Below are 18,470 nucleotides of genomic sequence, written 5' to 3'. Positions count from 1 at the left end.
CCAACTAGACGGTGCAAGGCAACGGGAAATAGCCATACACATAGAAGAACAAGAATAATTTTAATACGAGTTGGGGCTGCCTCATGTGCTTGGGGCGCGAGCATGGAGGGCATTAGAGTTCATGCACGCATGTCTCTCTCGATCAACCTGTGGAGAAGCAATCGTAGTCGGGTGGACGGTGTTGCTTGATAATAATAAGCTTGTTCTGCTCTTTTCCGCTTTTTCATACTTCCCATAATCTCTCCTCCTCGAGAAGCACCCCCAGCCCAATTCAGCGCCAGGCTCATATTCCACGCAAAGAATACAGCGCCAAAGTCAAGCACTACTCGGATAGCTAACCCCATAAAACATCACCGCCATACGTTTTCAGCAACAAATCCAGCTCCTCGTGACAGGGTACTCGACGCGATAACGGTATCTCCGCAGAAGTCAAAGGGGAAAACAAAGAGAAAAAAAAAAAAAAAAAAAAAAAAAAAAAAAAAATAAAAGGGGAAAGAGCTTGAAATAAATATCCTCGCTGCCCATCCTTTTCCCTTCACCCCGTTTTCGCCAGGCACTGGAAGGACAAGAAAAAAAAATACAGGTCAAGTAGCTAACAGAAATAAATCAGGCGCCCCAAAACACCAGCTAGCAATAAAAGAGCAGCAACAAATAATTCCTCATGAGTCGAGCAAAACCCTCATCAGTCGAGCAACTTTTGCCTCTCCTTTTTGTCCCTTCTCCTTATCCCTCTTTGTCCTTTTTCCTCCCCCCAGAAAGCCCGAACAAAATCAAAACGCCACCTAAGCGAGTTTTCCGCCATAAGATCAGTAGCCATTCCCATCCATGCCAAAGGTATGATGGTCCATCGGATCCATCGCCATGTACTCGAGCAAGTCCATGCCGCCCACATTGACACCCTCGGCCGTCATTGACACCGCGTTGTTGTCCATGTTTTGGAAAAAGGCCGGGCCCGCGGGCAGGTACCACATCTCGGTGTTCGGGTTCGCCCAGTCTTGATTCTCAAACAGCCCGCCTTCGGGCAGGCCCCCAGCCCCCCCGGTGGTGTTGTTGTCGAGGCCTGTGGTGGCGGCGGGAGTGGACGGGCCGAACATAGAGGCAGATCCCGTCGGATAGGGGAACGTGCCAGCGTTCAGGTCCCAGGGGGTGGCCGAGATGTTGGCGGGGGTTGTGGAGCGCTCTGCGCAATTGCGGTTAGTGGACGCTCTGCGTTCGACGACCTAGTGATATGATGAGAGAGATCGAGCCTACCTGGAGCGCCTCCCTCCTTCAGCTTCAGCCACATCTCGTGGGCGTGGCTCGCAGGTCCCTGCTGCAGCCCATTCACGCCATTGCCGTTTGTAGCCTCGGTGTGCATCGCCCCGGGCGATCTGCCGTCTGTCGTCGACACGGCAGGCGGCGGGGCGTAGATGAACCGGTTTCTTAACCGGCTGGTCAGCGTCTCAAGCATGTCGGCGAAGCGGATACCCAAGTGGACATCATCCACCACGCAGTTCCGCAGCGCGTCCACTGTCCTATCCATGAGGCCGATGCTCAGCTCGACGTCCGACTTGGGCGCGCCGAGCGCGAACGTCTTGAGGAGGAACATGGCGCCGCTGATGATACGGAAGTAAGTCCGTACGGGTGCGTGCTTGAGGTAGTCGCCGGGCAATAGACCCTCCACAACGGTGCGCAGCAGATTCCGGCTGCCGTTCACGACCTCCCTCACGTACTCCTGGTCCTCGACGCCGAAGCCGCCCAGCTGCCCGAGCGGCAGCCTGCCGTAGTAGTTTTGCGTCTGCGGCGACAGCTGCGGTCCTGACACGCCTGACACGCTCCCGCCTGGCCCCGAGCCGCCGCCGGCATTACTAGTGCACCGCTCGACGACCGCCTGCAGGGAAAGCGAGTTGATGTAGATCCGAACGTACTCGTACTCGATGGTGAGAATATGCCGGATGTAAGGAGGCAGCCGGAAGCGCTCGAATTGACTCCACCAGTCCTTCAACATCGGCTGGAAGTCTTTAAGCAGTTCGATGTATTTCCCACTCTGGATGATCTCGGTCGTGTGCTTCCGGGACTGGAATAACCTCTCGTTGCCGACTTGCATCGCATTGCTAATCCCTGCCCAACAGTGAATGATCTGGTCGTCCAGTTCCAGGTCGGGGATGTAGTTGAACGTGCTTGACAGTGACGACGGGTTTGTCCCAGGTGTCGTCCCCTCGACGGAAAGGCGCCTGCGCCGGGACACGGCAGGATCCGACTTGCGCAACTTCTCCGGCACCATGTTCGTCCAGCCCAGCCGGCCTGCCAGCTGGCTCAGATAAATCAGGAGGAGCCGCTTGATGCGGTTCGCCCGCAGCCGGTACGACTCTTCCTCGTACTCGGGACGCGTGATGGCACCGGCTGCAAGAAGCTCGTCGATATCGTCGAAGACACCCAACTCGTAAGCCAGGCCCATGCCGGTGCTCAGGAGCATCCAGCACATGCGGTCACTCCTCCACGCCGGCTCCAACCAGCTTTCAATCCTCCGGCCGCCGAATCCAGCCGAGGGCTTCTGGTTTCCATCAGGATCGGCAGGACGTGGCATCTCGTACGGCGGCAGCATCAGCTCATCGGTCGCCTCGTTGGGCGGGAAGTGGAGCGCCCGTGGGTGCCATTCGGTCAAGATCATCAGCGACTCGATGGTCCCGAGCGTCCTCAGACTGCCCCTGCGCAGACCGCGCCATGGAGCGGTGCTGGAGCTCTGCGTATCATCGGCGCCCGAGCCGCAGAAACCGCCGCCAAAAGCCTCCTGTCCCCATACGACCCGCTCAATCATGCCCCTCAGATACGTCCACAACTGTTCGTGGATGGCATGGGAGCGGCAGTGGCCTCCGGTGCCTGGCATGCGGCGGTATCTGGATGCGATCGTCAAGAGCGTCACGGTGAGAATCGGCTCCTCTGTCAACAGCGTCAAGTGGGATGCCGGGTTGTGGAACGTGGGCGGCGAGATAGGGGTAAGCGGCGATAGGTACTTGTAGTAGCTGGAAGTTGTCAGCATCCGAGACCGGGAGAGAGGGAGGGGACGAGAGAAGCAGCAGCAGCAGCGGCGGCGGCGGCGGCAGCAGCAGCTTACTAGTCTATGTAATCAATGGCTTCCTGAGCGGTGAACCAACCGGCGCGCACAAAGCGGAAGCGCGCCCACGCTTTGAGCGCCTCGTTGTAGCCCGGATCGGCAGACGGGTCCCGGTTCGTCAGCTCCGGATCGATCGCCTGCTCTGTTGCGGGGCCCTCGTGTCGCGAAGCGTGTCGGTTGTGGTAGCCACCGGGCGCGACGGTGTTCGACGACTTGCGCGAATCCGTATCGTGACGGGCGTGGTGCGAGCTGGATTGCGTGGTGCTACGTATTGGCGCCGGATCGTCATCTGGCTTGTGCGACGCGCTGCACGGAAGCAAAAGTTAGCGAGCGGTCCGCTGGGAAGGAAGCAACTCGCAGGGCAATGAATGCACTCACTTGTCGGTGGCCGCCTTGTACAGCAGGTCTAGCGCATCGTGTGGTCCATATACTTCCCTCCGCATGACAGTCCGGGCCTCCAGGTTCTCGAGCGGGGTGTTGGGCTCGCCATTGCCAAACTCGCCGGCCGTGCTGCTGCTACGGGCGCTCTTTGGCGCATCGCCCGGCCGTCTCAGCGGTTGCGACCGGCCGTGGCTGCCTCCCGGGGTGAGCGGGACGTCGCGGTAGAGCCGGCGGTCCAGGGACTGGGGCGAGCCGGCGCGCAGCTGCTTGCGACCGTTGCGCAGGATGTAGTCATCGTGCTCAGGGTCGTCGAGCGAGCCATCGTCGACTTTGCGCTTGCGACGCGTGGCGCTGAAATAGCACTCCTTGCTTTCGCGGCGGCAGCGGACGCAAGGGGGATCATGCGGGTCGTCGACGGAGCCAAGATCGCAGCGCACCTTGCGCCGGCGGCAGGGGATGCAAGCCTGGTAGACACGCTTGTGCTGGGGGGGCTGCGGGTGATGTGCGGGCTGGGTCGGCGTCGCGGCCGATGCTCCGGATCCGGGTCCGGCTCCACCGTCCCTGGCGGAAGGGGGCGGAGGAGGAGCGGGGCCGCCAGCGGCGGACGACGATGACGAGGCGGCAACGGGCGAGACGGGCGACAGGGATGAGAGATGCAAGGCTGGCGCGCCGAATTGCGACATGGCGGGCAATCGCAGAGCCGAACGGCGCGGGTACGACGCTTGCTCGTCTGCTACAGCCTCCCCAAGTGGCCGGCAATGAACTGTTGCGTGTCGGCTGGAAGCGGTTTGCGGTGGGTAAAAAACTGGAGAAAGCTGGGGAAGGGGCCAGTTTTGGGGCCGAGTTGAGGGGCATTGGCTGCTGGGGTCGAGTCCCGGGATGAGGCAGCTGGAGCCTTGTCGCTGTTACCTCGGGGGTGGGTCGCGGCTTCCCCGCAAAGCCCACGAACAAGGCAATTGTGCAGTAGTGTAGTTAGCATAATTCGCAAGTCATATGACCTGGGCCTCTTGACCAATCACTCCTCGGATAGCTCTGGAGAACCGACCCTCTTAAAAACACTACACAGATTTTTTAGAACCACTACACAGCCAGGGGTGGTCCGTGCGCCCCCCCCAAAAAAAAAACATTCCACGCCAAGCTTTTCCGACAGAACAACCTGGAAGTTTATTGCCTACCTTGACCGCCTTCTACATTGCGCGCCAACGCGAGAGACAATGTCTCCACTTTGCACTTAGCTAGTCACGTGGCTTTTCTTATCGATAAGAAACTTCTCGCGTTGGCACCTCGGTAGGATGGAACTTCCATTGCACTCGCCTTTGCAAAAGTCCTCTCTTTTCACCTTTGCAAAAGTCCTCTCTTTTCGCCTTTGCAAAAGTCCTCTCTTTCAAGTGACGTGGCGATTGACCATTGGGATTTTTCAAGCTTTTTCTCCTGCGATTCCTGTGGTGACATGTCAGCTGGGGCGTAGGGTGACTGCTCGCTGCAAGATTTTTTGGGGGGGGCGCACGGACCACCACTGGCTGTGTAGTGGTTCTAAAAAATCTGTATAGTGTTTTTAAGAGGGTCGCTGGAGAACAAGCCCAGGAACTAACTTGAACCCCTGTTCGCATTCCAGAAGAATACTGTGTACGGAATAGTGTACACTAGTGTAAGTGTAGAGGGCAGCGAAAATCCCCACCTTCCCTTCCGCCCTCGGGTCACACTGACGGAGCTCATCTCGAAGCTTCGCTTCAGCGAAACGGATAACCCCCTTATACAAGATGCCACAAGGACTAGCCCTCTCACGGCGGCCAACTCCGGCACAAATTGAGCGCTCCGGGAATAGCTCGTCCCCATAACCAACAATTCGCGGGAGCGAGGCCACGGCCACCAGCTCCGAAGCGGCCTGCCGTCGTAGATGCAGTTGCAGTTCTCGCCCGGCGAGCGGCGGTCATAGAGGTAGACCAAGTGCGCGGGCACGCGCTATGCGTTCGCGCTGCTTATCCGATGTTCTTTCTTCACAGATCCTGCACTTGGAAGTGTGGGGAGGAGCTTGTAAAAAGGGGAGTAGACCTCGAGGTTGCCGACCCACTCGGGCGTGTCGCCGTGGGTCTTGTTGGCCAGGATCCAGACTTGTCCGTGGAGGAACCCGCTGGCGGCCCTCTGCCGCGTCACCCAGGCCGCCATGTATCTATCCCTCTTCCGGCAGGATGTTGTTGGCTGACCAGAAGGAACCCTCACGCATCAGGCGGGCGACGTCGGCGCATTTGACGGCCAGCGAGGCCGCTCATGACGAAGTGCGGTAGTTGGCAGCCCAGGGGTTGGGCATCATTCGGAATATGATGGTTCCCACCTCTGGCTCAGATAGGCTGAATCGATCGAACGTGTTCTTGCCGTTTCTGTGTTTAGGCGACCACAGCTTGGAGCCCAGATTGTGATCCCTTTCCTCTTGGCTTCCATCGGGTTTCATGATTACAAGACCCTTGACTATGCCGCGCCACAGTAAGTGGTGAAGCGAAGCTTGGTAGGGCTGGGGCCGGAGCCGGAGCCTTGCCGCCACCGCTGCCCACCGTAGCCGACGACCGCCCGAGCCAGCCAGCCGCCTATCCGACTAGCCACGTCGGGCAATCCGACCGGCCACGCCGAAGCCTACGACGGCTAACGCTGTCTCGGCTTACGGCGCTAGCTCGGTCAGATTGCTTCTAGCAATGGCACGGTCTAGGCTAGCTCGGCCTAGTCGTCGGCATAGCGGCTTGGCCCGCCTACCCGCTCACCACTTCCTGTCTCGTAGTCCAGTGTCTTGTACCAAACCAAATAAACCGTATATAGAGCTACAATATAGAGCCGAAACTATATAGAATAGAGATCCATTTATATAATAGAGCTATCGAATATATAATATATATAGCGGCTTTAAATATAACGGCTATGTCGAATATATAGTGGCTTTAAATATAATGGCTATATTGAATAAATAGCAGCTTCAAATATAACGCGACGTAGTAGCGATAAAGTATAGTTAGGTCGGATGCTCTAGGACTTTAAAGAGGCCGCCTAGCTAGCTGTTCTATACTATCTCGTATATCGGTACCTGCTTCTACTCCTACTAGCGGAACGTATCTTTGCACTTCTATACTAGCTAGCCCTTTATATACTCTAAGTAGCTTAGCCACTGCTAGCACTGCCTATTCTACACTATCTTATACATTAACACCTGCTCTCGCTCCTACTAGTAGAACATATCTTTGCACTTCTACACTAGCTAGCCCTTTATATACTCTAGGCAGCCTAGCCACTACTAGCACTGCCCGTTCTACACCATCTTATACACTGGTACCCGCTCTCACTCCTACTAGTAGAATATATCCTTATACTTCTATACTAGCTAGCCAGATCTAGGCATTGTAAATGTCTTCCTCTGCTATTGCCTTTAGGGCCAGCGAGCCTTGCTATAGCATAGCGCTATAGATATCTTCGTTAAAATCTTCCTATATAGGAGGATTAGCCTATATAAGATCTTACAGCTTAATATACTAGGGTAGGCGCTAGGCGATGTCCTTGGCTTAGGCGATATAGTTGGCATTAGCTATTACCCTTAGCACTAAGAGGTTAAATGTAGTATTGAATATAACGCTTTACAAGGACTTGACGTAGCTAACTACTATATATATAAGCCTAGGCTAGAAATCCTTATTTAAGATGTTAAGTACCGCCTTATCGAGTATAGCGCCCTAAGACTTATATACTATAATAGTATATACGATCGTTAGAGAGAATTATATATAGGTATAGGTAGAATAGCTATATAAAAAATCATAGCGGGACTAGAAGATAGGGACTACGTTAGTAAGATCGGGCTAGCCTCCAAAGTAGAGAGGGCTAGTATAATTGTCGAACTTGACTAGTACAACAAAAGGGGGCTTAGCTCTTAGGTCGGCGCTAGTCTTCTATATAAAGTTATAGATCGTGCCGATAGTATTGTTGACGAGGCCAGTGCTAGTCTAGATATTCTCTGTTAATATAACCTATACGCCTAGTATAAGCAGAATCTTCTTATATAGGTTGCTAGCGTTGGTAGCCTCTACTTTACTCGCCTAGAGCCTAGTATTGTTAGCAACGGTGGAGTAGTATAGGCGTTTTAAGCCCTCGAGGTATATAAAGTTGTAATCGTTGACATTAGCATTGCGCAAATAGATTTAGAGGGCGTCGTCAAAGCTCGCTACCTCTTATATCGATAGAGCCGACTAAATATAGGTAGAAAGTAAACGCTATTGCTATATAATCGGGTTATTGTACTATAGACCCTCCAACGTATCTCTGAACCTAGTCTACTTAGTACCCTACTATTTTATAACCTCCTTGAGCTCAATAGTATAGTCGAACGCTAGATATATATTGTAGTCGACCACCTTAGTAGCATTTAGGTTCGCTATATTGGTAAACAATAGCTTCTCAGCAATAGGGGACAGTTGGAAGAAGTCGCTAATTAGCATTATATACTGGCTATTAAACAGCTTGTTATAATAGCAAAGCTAGACCTCGCCTATCTAAGAGCTAATCGCTATAAGTATATATAAGCCGATTATAGACTTCTTATCGATAATAAAGTACTTAAACTGCTTAAAATTGGCCTATAGGTTGCTCAACTCAATAGCATTAAGTATATCGATCTCGCCTCTCTTGTTAACTAGTAGCTATAGTAGCAAATAGATTGTACTACTGTTAATGTTGTTCGCTACTATGCCTATAGGAGTAGTGCGAACTACTAAGGATAGCTTACTATAAGCCTATACTAGTTGATTAAGCTAGGCAGAGAGGAGGTAGATAATATACGACTTACTAGTGCCGCTATAGCTATCGACTTGAAGAAGAATAGGAGCTAGATCCTTACTATATAAATACGCTTTGTAGTAGCTAACGAATATATCGAAGATAATACGTTGCTTAATATTGAGGGTATCTAGGTCTATATTTAGGAGCTCCTCTATATCGTTATCCTCGCTAGTACGTTGCTTAGCCTTTTTAAGCTTCTAGAACTTAGTCGTAGTATCCTCAAGCTTAGGATACTAGCCAACGTATAGCTCCTACGAGTATAGTAGGTCGATATTGCTATTACACACCGATGGCCCTCGGTGACCATCTGACGGTAAACGTATAAAGGTGAGAAAGATCAATGCCTCTCAGCCTCGTCAGCTAATAAGGCGGCACTCCTAAACACTAGTATATATTACAAAAGTATATTGATATAGTCTATCCTCCTACAAAGGGGTTCTAGGTGAGGTTCCCCTTTTTAAGGGAACGCTCGTCACCCCTGACCGTGGTACAGTTATAGGTGCCCTTGTGTTATAGACCGGGCTATACCCGGGCTAGGTATATGGGGCTACGCCCAGAATCCACAGCGGTCCTATGACAGGCCCGCCACGGGCCCAAGGCGGACCCGCCTCGCACCCGGAATAACATCGGCCCAAGCCCCCTATACGCGAGCCCCTGAAAACTCTACGCATAAGAACCGTAGCCTATACTTCTCCTTTTCTCTCCTTAAAGTAGTTGAATAGAACATCGTACGCTTATCTATAGACGCTATAAGGCTAGCACATTACAATTCAACTACCTTCAGGCAGATAGAGCAGTTGTTGCTTCTAGACGTGGACGAGAGCAGTATACCAGGCGTTTCGACGCTAGTACCGAGCGGACTAGACGCTACTATAAACAACCTAGGCGTCCTATAGGTTCTAGACCTAGACTAGGTCTATAAACACTTCTAAGTCTTATAGGAAACGATTATACAGTAGAACGTAACTATCGAGGAACTCTATATAGCCTAGATCGCTATAGCTTAGACTATAAACGCCTTTGCGATAGCCTACGCCTTAGCTTCGACGATTGACGCTATAGCTCTAGCAGCTCCTAGGACGTAGTAGAAGCGCCTCTTTGTAGGACAACCCTTCGATAGTAAGAAGAAACTCTTTACTATCTAGAGGGCTACGATAGTATATATCCTAGTAGTAGACTAGGACTTTATTAGAGGCTTCTACGACCAATGGGTATTCATTTAGAGGAACCTTAGCTAGGGAGTTTAGGCCAAAGTTATAGCCTTCTATAAATTAGGAGGGCCCTATTGTAATTATAATTTAGAAGCGTTCTTTAAATACCTTATAATTGTTTATATAGACTTCTATAAGTAGGTTATAGCTTTGACGGAGCTAGATATACTTCGCTAGGGAGACAACGAACTATTCTCCTTCTTCCTTATTCGCTTTAAAGCGAAGCTATCGAAGGCTAAAGGACTTAATTAGAGCGACAAAGTACAACTTATTAGACTATAACGATATCTCTCTCTAAAGTTAAAGTATATCGTAGTAGGACGGGGGGTTCTATAGAACGACTATACTATAGCTATTACAAAGTACTATAAGATCACTACCGACCTAGAGGCCCTTTATTTAGAGGAACGACATTAGTAGTCCTAGGGTAAACGACCTAGGCCTAACGTAGATATAGAGAAGGATATAGATAGAGATATATCGATGATTGGGATCAATGTAGCCTATATTGCCTCTACCTAGGGGGGAGCTAACAGGGGCTATAGAGGAAAGTAGTAGTAGAATAGAAGAAAGCGAAGTATAAACGTATTGTAGGCAAAGTAGGTAAGCGACGAAGTATATATAATACGTTAATAGGCTAGAGCCTATATCCGTTGTAGGCGCTAGGGTTACTTTATAGCTATTTGTCCCTTCGCCTTAGCTAAGAGGCTAGCTCCTTAGGTCGATATCAATAAGCTAGAGGCTAAGGAATAGGTAGAGGAGGACTCCTCCTCTAAGAAGGAGGAGGGAAAAGAGTAGCCTCTGTATAAAGTCTTATATAGGGGCTGAAAGGACCTAGCTGTTTATAGAACAAATTTATAGAGATTAGAGAGAAAATAGATAAGTTGCTTTTTCTAATCCCTATTTTTCTAAACTCCTTTAGTTTTATAAACGTATAAGTGGATAGTAGGTACTAGAGCTATAGAGCTATTAACGAAAGAGTATATTAGTAGTTAGAGATTAAGTAAATAAGTTTACTAACTCCCTATACCTTAGGCGTTATAGTTAAGGGGGTATAAATTATAAAGAAAATTATATATATCGCCTAGGTTGTAATAGATATCGATAGATAGATTAGTGCTACTATATTTTATATAGTCCTAGGACTAGTCTACGACGTTATTTTAGGGCTCCCCTAGATAAACTACTATAGGATTGTACTAGACCTAGCTAATAGGGTCTTCACTATTAATTTATAAAGTGGCCTATAGGTATACAAATGCTCTTTATAGTAGAAAGAAACTAACATTACCCTAATTATAGGCGCGATGTTTATAGGCTTAGTCTATAGGGTATAAAAGAAGAAGTCTAAAGGAGCCTAAGATACGTTCCTCGTCACTAGTATCTACGAGATGACTACTATACTAGGGGCGGCTATCTCCTAGCCTAACGTCGACCTAGACCTGAAGATCGCTCTACTAAAGGAGCTATAAGACTTCGCCGACCTTTTCAATAAAGAAAAGGCGAATGGTCTACTCCCCTATTAGAGGGAGGCCAACTATTATATCTATTTTAAGATAGGCTTGGATAGGAAACCTCCTAAGCTCCTATAGGGACCTTTGTATAATATACCAAGGGACTACCTCCTAGAGATTTAGAAGTAGGTTATAGATCTAATGGATAAAGGATAGATCTAGGTAAGCTCCTTATTGGTAGCTACTTTAGTCCTTTTTACAAAGAAGCTAGGAAGGGGATAGAAGTTCTATATAGATTACTAGGCCTTGAACAAGATTATTAAGTAGGACTAGTACCTACTCTCCTTAATTAAGGAGACTTTCTAGTCTCTAGCTAGGGCTAAATGGCTTATAAAGCTAAACGTTAGAGTTGCCTTCTATTATATTTAGATAACTAAGGAGGATAAACACTTTATAGTGTTTTATATAAAGTTTAGGCTATTCGAGTAGCTAGTCTACCCCTTTAGGCTTATAAGTACTTCTATAACGTTCTAGAGATATATCAACAACGCCTTTGGCCTAATGCTAGAGGACTATATAACAGTATATCTTAATAATGTCTTGGTATACTCGAGTAGGAGCTGGAAGGACTATATAAGGAAGGTATACAAGGTCCTTTAGAGGCTAAGGGATATAAGCCTCAACCTAGACTTTAAGAAGTATATATTTATAGTAAAGGAAGTCAAGTACCTAGGGTATATTATAGAGATAGGAGTCTATATCCGCCCTAACCTTAAGAAGATTAAGGCTATCTATAAATAGAAGGCACTTTATAGAGTCTAAGGAGTATAAAGCTTCTTTAGGTTTATTAACTTCTATCGCGACTTTATCCCCAACTTCTTTGAGAAGATAGCCCTATTAATATGTTTTACCTATAAAAATATCCTATTCCACTAGGGTAAGGAGGAATAAGAGGCCTTTGATATATTTAAGGCTATATTTATATTAGAGCTAATCCTTGCCTAGTAGAATCCTAAGAGGGAGACGATTATAGAAGTGGACTATTCTAGTATAGTACTTAGTAGGTGCTTATCTTAGTAGAGGGAGGATAGGGTCTTTTACTCTATAGCCTACTACTCTATAAAACTAAGCTTTACTAAACGCAACTATACTATCTATAACAAAGAGCTATTAGCTATTATCTTATACCTTAAAGCTTAGTCGACAAAGCTTCGAAGTATAGTAGCCCCCTTTATTATCTTGATCGACTATAAGAATCTTAAGTACTTCACTTAGCTATATCCGATTAGCGAACGATAGGCTAGATAGGCGGAGATACTCTCTTTGTTTAACTTTAAGCTAAAGTACTAGCTAGGATCCTAAGCTTTACGCCCTAATACGCTTTTCTAGTATAAGTAAGACGAGCCTAAAGACAACTAGCGTATCGCCTAGCTACTTCCCTTGATCAAGGTATACTAGACTAGTGTATAGGAGAAGGCTAGGCTACCTATAGGAGAAACGCTCTTTAAGGATAAGCAGTTCGTTGCTCTATAGAACGAGGGTATTGCTAGAGACAAGTACTATACTTACTAGCTCTAAGCCGTCTATAACGGAGCTTAGAAGTTTCCTAAAGAGGCGAATATAGTATAGACCTAGATTATAGACTACTCCTTTAATATATAAGGCGTACTCTAGTTCTATAGCTATCTCTAGCTCCCTATATAAGAGCCTTTGACTACTATAATCATCTAGTAGATTTATAACTTAGCTATATCGGGATACCTAAGGCGTAATAGGCTATTCAAAATACTTTAGAGAGATTATTACTAGGACCTTATATCGTCTAATATAAAGTAGTTTATTAAGAATTATAATCAATGTCGCTAAAGTAAAATCTCTTAATAGCTACGTCAAAGGCTTTTATAGCCTTTACCTATCCTCAATCGCTTTTAGAAATAGATCTCCATTGACTTTATAACCGACCTCCCTATAAGAGATAAGGGAGCGCCTAGCTACCTTATAGTGATTACCGACCATCTCTCTAAGTATATATAGCTCGAGGCAATATATTCGATAGGAGTAGAAGAGTATACCCTTCGATTCTATAATATATAGTAGCGTTTCTATAGGTTCCTAACCTAAATTATAATCGACTATAGGTCGGACTAGCTAAGTAGGTTCTAGACTACGTTATATAAGGTGGTAGGGGTAGAGCAACTCCTATCGATTTCTTACTATCCTTAGACGGATAAAGGGATAGAGTAAGTCAACTAAGAGGTGTAGGCAATCCTCTAGATCTTCGTCTCCTTTATATAGTACGACTAGCCTAAATATCTCCTAGCCTACCAATTTGTATTCAACAATAGGGACTTATCTATAACTAGAGTAAACCCGAACTACCTCCTCTATAGGTTTAATATAAGCCTTATATAGCTTATTACAATCCTAACAACATCTATAGTATCCTTAGAAGGTTGTACTACTAGGTTCCTCCATTACCTAAAAGAAGGGATAGAGTAGACCTAAGTAGCTATCGTATATATATAGTAGCGATAGTAGACGAATATAAACCGCTTTCGCCGCCTAGCTAAGAGGTTCTAGGTAAAGGACGAGGTATAGCTCTCTTTATATAATATAAAGACGAACCGCCCTAGTAAAAAGCTTAACTAGCTAAATACTAAGTATAAGATAGTCGTGATACCAACTCTACTAACAGTAATACTCAATGTACTAAGCGGTCTATACCTAACCTTCTATATTAACTTAGTTAAGTGAGTAGCTTCCGACCTACTCCCTTTATAGAAAGTTATAGATAAGAGACTAGACCCTATATAGATTATATTAGAGGAGGATATTCCTTAATAGGAATATAGGGTAGAGGCGATCCTTAAAGCTTGGAATATAAAAGGGAGAGGGAACAACTATAATATATACGTTAAGTAGATAGGTTACAATAAACTAATATAGAAGCCTTTAAAGAACTTCCTAGAGACTATTATACTTAATAAGTTCAAATAGGAGTAGAGAGATATATAATACAATAATAGACTAGTATTGAACTAGAGGAGGAAGAGGAAACGTTGTATTCGTATATAGACTATCCTACAAAGACTAGCTACTTAGATAAATACAACTATATAGGTATAGGAAAACTATAATACGCCTAAGTCCAATCATCCTCCTAAACCTAGATAGAACGGAACTATATACGAAAAAACAATAGGACATACTAGTAGCGTCATTTATTTAAAGTCTATAATAGGACCTACGTTGGTAATCTCTTCCTTATCTTCGAACAGGTATATAGGTAGAGCAGGTGTACAAAGGGGTAGAGCAGCGATATAAAGGGTCCAAGGCAAGGGCTATATATATACTTGATAGGTATATAGTATATCCTCTACTAAGGAGGAAGGGCGTCGACCGTAGTATAGGTTATAGGCGAGGGAACGTATATAGGGAGAGTAGCGGGGGCGGGACCCCCGAGGGGTATAGATAGGCGAGAGGGTAATAAATGCGATGACATAGTCTATAAAACGTGAATTCGTCTCTAGGACAGTTGCCTAAGACTATGCTATAGTATAAACAGCCTCTACAATACATCGATTCTCTTACTAGGAGGAATCGAGATATTATACTATATATTTAACTAGGCGGCTATAATACTGTATAGCGAGGTTGTCCTAAAGAGCCTAGTATAGAACTAGGGCTCCTCGCTAGCCTAGGGTCGAAGGAGATGAAGGGGGGGCTAGAAGCGTATTGGGTATAAAGGCAAAGCGCACTAAAGACCGATACTATAGGGCTATACTAATTATATTATAGAAGCTATATACGAAAGTACTGAATTATAGTATTAAAATAGTACAATAGGCTAGCTTAGTCTCAATCTTCTTCTAAACAAGCTTAGCGACGGCTTAGTTATTAGCGTAAAACTTAACTAAGCGTTTTAGACCAATATATAGAGAGGCGTTCGTCGCCTAGAGTACTAGATCCTAATAGTACTTGGTATAGGCTTTGGTATATTCTAAGTAGCTTTCTCCTTAGCCTCGAATGTAATCTACCAAGTTACTATAAAGAAGCTACTCAATATAATTGAGGCAAACGTCTCCCTTCTCCTCTAGGAAAGCGTTATCCTTATTGTTAGAATCTCCCTCTACGATATAGCTATTAATAGTATAACGAAAGGAGTTACTACAATTGTTGTAGTTCTATCTAGGATGTTATTAGCTTCTAGTCTAAGGCTAGAGCAAGCCTAATATAGGGTAATATATATTACGATCTTAGTTATCATCCCCTCTAAGACAACGTCCTTCGCCACTATCTCTAAGAGAAGCGATTGCTACCGATATTATAGTAAGTAAGTCTTAGGAATATATCGAAATTACAAGAAAAATAGGAAGTTGCTATAGAGGGCAAAGCGAATAGATAGAATATATACGAGCTATATATATAGAGGAGGTGGCTAAGGGACTAAGTAAACGCGAAGAGAAAGGATTATAGGACAAGTTAGGTATAAAATAGAAACGTAGCAAATATAGTTGGTAAAGTGGTTAGATATATAATAACGACGACGGGGCTAACACAATAGGAGTATAGACGTTAGACGACTATATAGCTTATATAAAAAGAGGCCGACAACGTATAAGGTAAACGCTCGATAGAGTAAGTAGGAGGTGAGAAAAAAAAGTACAAAGAGCGGAAGATATATATAGGATAGAAGTACAATAAATAAGGAACGTATATAAAGCGGGATAAAGAGAGAAATGTTGATATATAAGTAGGAGGAAGACAAAGTTATAGAAGTAGGGAGAGGGTATATACTAGAAACGAGAAGAGAATATAAGGAGCAAGTTCGTATAAGGGGAGGGGTTTTATTAGCAATGGGTAGAGGGTCTATCGTACCTAATTAGCGGGTACGCCTTGTACGATACAGCTACTATAGAGGAGAGCGTAGGGCGAGGAAAGGGCCAATCAACGTCTCGTAAAAGCAAAGTAAATAAACAACCTATAGCTAGGCAATAGGATTATAGGTAGTAGCGCTAAGCTACCTAAACACTAGGTTAGACATCGGCGTTCACTATAATCGACCCTACACTACGCTAGATCCGCGCCTAGCGCTACGCTACGTATACCTTAAACCAGCTCTCTATCTAGGAAGGGGGGGGTATATTACAGACTAGGCTATACCCGAGCTAGGTATATAGAGCTACACCTAAGATCTATAGCGGTCCTATAACAGGCCTGCTATAGGCCTAAGGTAGACCCGCCTCGCGCTTAGAATAACATTGGCCCAAGCCCCCTATACACGAGCCCCTAAAAACTCTATATACGAGAACCGTAGCCTATACTTCTCCTTTTCTCTCCTTAAGGTAGTTGAATAGAACATCGTACACTTATCTACAGACGCTATAAGGCTAGCACGTTACACCTTGCCACAGTTACGTATAACAAATGCCTAGGGACAAGAAGAAAAAGATAGCGTCCTCGCCATCATTATAGAACTCAATATAGAATAAAGGAGCATATAGAAAAGGAAGAAAACTAATCTACATTATACTTTATATAAGTTTTATATCCGTCATCTCGTCCTATAGCGAAATCCTCTATTGCAATACGTCCGTTCATTTGTTCTACTTATTAAGATCGACTGTACTATTACTAGTATAAGGGTCGTCTCTTCCGACCTTAGAGGCCTTTGTTGCCGCCTTACATTCAATGGAAATAAGCGTCTTCTTAAGCTTCTTAGGAGGACGTGTCAATGTCTTCTATATCTTATCGTCAATAGTTACTTTATACTAGCGCTTAGTAGTAGTAACTTCGACCGTTTTAGCTCCCAACGTTGAACAGGTACTCTCATTGCACTAGCTTTATAGCGTCTTGGCTAGTGTTGTCGGTGCAACTAGCAGCGTGGCTTTGGCGACAGGTGCCTTAGTAGGCGTTCTCTAGGCGGGCGGCTACGTAGTCTTAATAGAGTGTACAACCGTTATAGTTGCGGCTTAGCTAATCTTAGGTACTAGTTCTTAGCGCTTATTAAGCTAGATAGTTATAATAGTCTATCTTATAATTTCCGTTTCGCTAAGAATTGCGCCTAGTGCAATTGTATAGGCCTTAAGGATTATTGTACAACGCTTAAGGTCTTATATATACTTCGATAAACTTATATAGATGATATCTCGTATATTAGAGGTTATATATATAACTATATCGACGTCTTTATAGAGCATATTGTCTATATAACGGAGTTCTATTATAGTCTTATCGTAGGTTTACTATATATCGTTAATCTTCTTGATCTAATAATAGTGCATTTTATCTAAGTTGGCCTAGAAGGCAAAGGTATCCGGCTCTATATATCTAACGTTCCTATTTATATCTATAGCGCTAATATATCTTATAGATTCTATAGCAACGTTCTCAACTTCTTTAATATATACTCGGTACTTCTATATAAAATGCAATAAGTCTTTGGTAAGCGCCTATATAGTCTTTATATCGGCCTAGAGGGATTTGATAATAGCGTCGTTTATAGTAACTATATAACTAGTATCGCTTGCTATATCTATAGCTTTAGCGTTGTTATAGTATACTAAGCTAAGCTCTACTAACATCGTATTGATAGACGGGTTGCCCTCCCCTTTAGGCAATATATACTATAAAGCGAGGATCTTGATAGTAGTCGATATATAGCTTACAGTTACTATTCTAGTCTCCTAGAACTCCTTAAAGGCCTTTTTAACTATACCTTTGATCTTATAGACGTATAAGTTGTAAGCGAAGCCAGCTAGTTTATTACTAAAATCTTTTTTTAGGACTATACAATAGAATCTAGCAAACTACGTCGCGAACTTAGCTATATATTCTTCGTTATAGCCAAAGTCTATATATACGTAGGCGAGTACCTCGCTTATAGTAGCGATATACTTGTTCGCAACTTTCGTAGAGCGACGGGAATAACTATAGGATATATAGGTCTCTTATAGCTCTGGAATATAATACAGCTTAGTCGCTATATCCTCCTTATTACTAGCGTAATCGGTATTATCGTCGTCGAAGACGTCTAGGTCGTCGTTAGTTGTAGTAGCCTCGTCTTCTAACGTAATATATAGAGCTTATTAGACTTCCTAGCGCTATACGCTAGTAGAGGAGATGTTACTAGTTTCTAGATACTTAATCCCTAGTATACGTTGTAGAGGCTACTCCCTTTCTATATACTTATAAGTCAAGAGAGTTTCTAAACGCTCTTATACAACGTCGCTATCTAGCGCTTCGTTGTAGTCCTTATAGACTTCCTATTCATTGTTGGACACTACGATAGGGTCTATAGTAATATTCTACTATCGCTCCTTATAAGTGGTCTCTAAGCTATTTTAAATTACTTTGGCTATATTAGCTTCTTTAGTAGCCATCATTTCGTTATTATAAGTAGTTTTAGTAACAACGTCTTTAGTAATAGCCTAGTAGGACGTAGAAGCTCCTAGGGTATATAAAGGAACGTTAGGCGTATTATCGATTTTCTTTGCTCCTCCTATTTACTTAGCTACG

General features: G+C 45.2%; 4 protein-coding genes across 4 annotated transcripts; all 4 read right to left on the bottom strand.

The window, feature by feature from the left end:
* Positions 1-436: 436 nt before the first annotated feature.
* On the bottom strand, positions 437-4,280 carry THITE_2118415 (uncharacterized protein). Its single transcript, XM_003655070.1, has 4 exons — positions 3,473-4,280; positions 3,095-3,400; positions 1,252-3,002; positions 437-1,180 (listed from the first exon to the last, which is right to left on the bottom strand). The coding sequence occupies exons 1-4, from the start codon at positions 4,156-4,158 to the stop codon at positions 807-809; spliced, it is 3,117 nt and encodes a 1,038-aa protein (XP_003655118.1). The 5' UTR covers positions 4,159-4,280; the 3' UTR covers positions 437-806.
* Positions 4,281-5,437: 1,157 nt separating this feature from the next.
* Positions 5,438-5,745, bottom strand: THITE_2090293 (uncharacterized protein; the record flags this gene model as incomplete). Its single annotated transcript, XM_003655069.1, has 2 exons — positions 5,438-5,645; positions 5,696-5,745. The coding sequence occupies 2 exons, from the start codon at positions 5,743-5,745 to the stop codon at positions 5,438-5,440; spliced, it is 258 nt and encodes an 85-aa protein (XP_003655117.1).
* A 2,052-nt stretch (positions 5,746-7,797) lies between these two features.
* On the bottom strand, positions 7,798-7,974 carry THITE_2054140 (uncharacterized protein; the record flags this gene model as incomplete). Its single annotated transcript, XM_003655068.1, has 1 exon — positions 7,798-7,974. A coding segment is annotated over one exon (177 nt), but the record flags the coding sequence as incomplete, so codon positions are not given.
* A 285-nt stretch (positions 7,975-8,259) lies between these two features.
* THITE_44215 (uncharacterized protein) lies at positions 8,260-8,415 on the bottom strand (the record flags this gene model as incomplete). The annotated part of the gene is made up of 1 exon (XM_003655067.1): positions 8,260-8,415. A coding segment is annotated over one exon (156 nt), but the record flags the coding sequence as incomplete, so codon positions are not given.
* Between the last annotated feature and the right edge of the window lie 10,055 nt (positions 8,416-18,470).

This window comes from Thermothielavioides terrestris, chromosome 4 (genome assembly GCF_000226115.1).
Source record: "Thermothielavioides terrestris NRRL 8126 chromosome 4, complete sequence".
In the NCBI taxonomy this organism is placed as follows: Eukaryota; Fungi; Ascomycota; class Sordariomycetes; order Sordariales; family Chaetomiaceae; genus Thermothielavioides; species Thermothielavioides terrestris.
The sequence above is the reverse complement of the archived record's forward strand: the minus strand, read 5'-3'. Positions and strand labels throughout refer to the sequence as shown.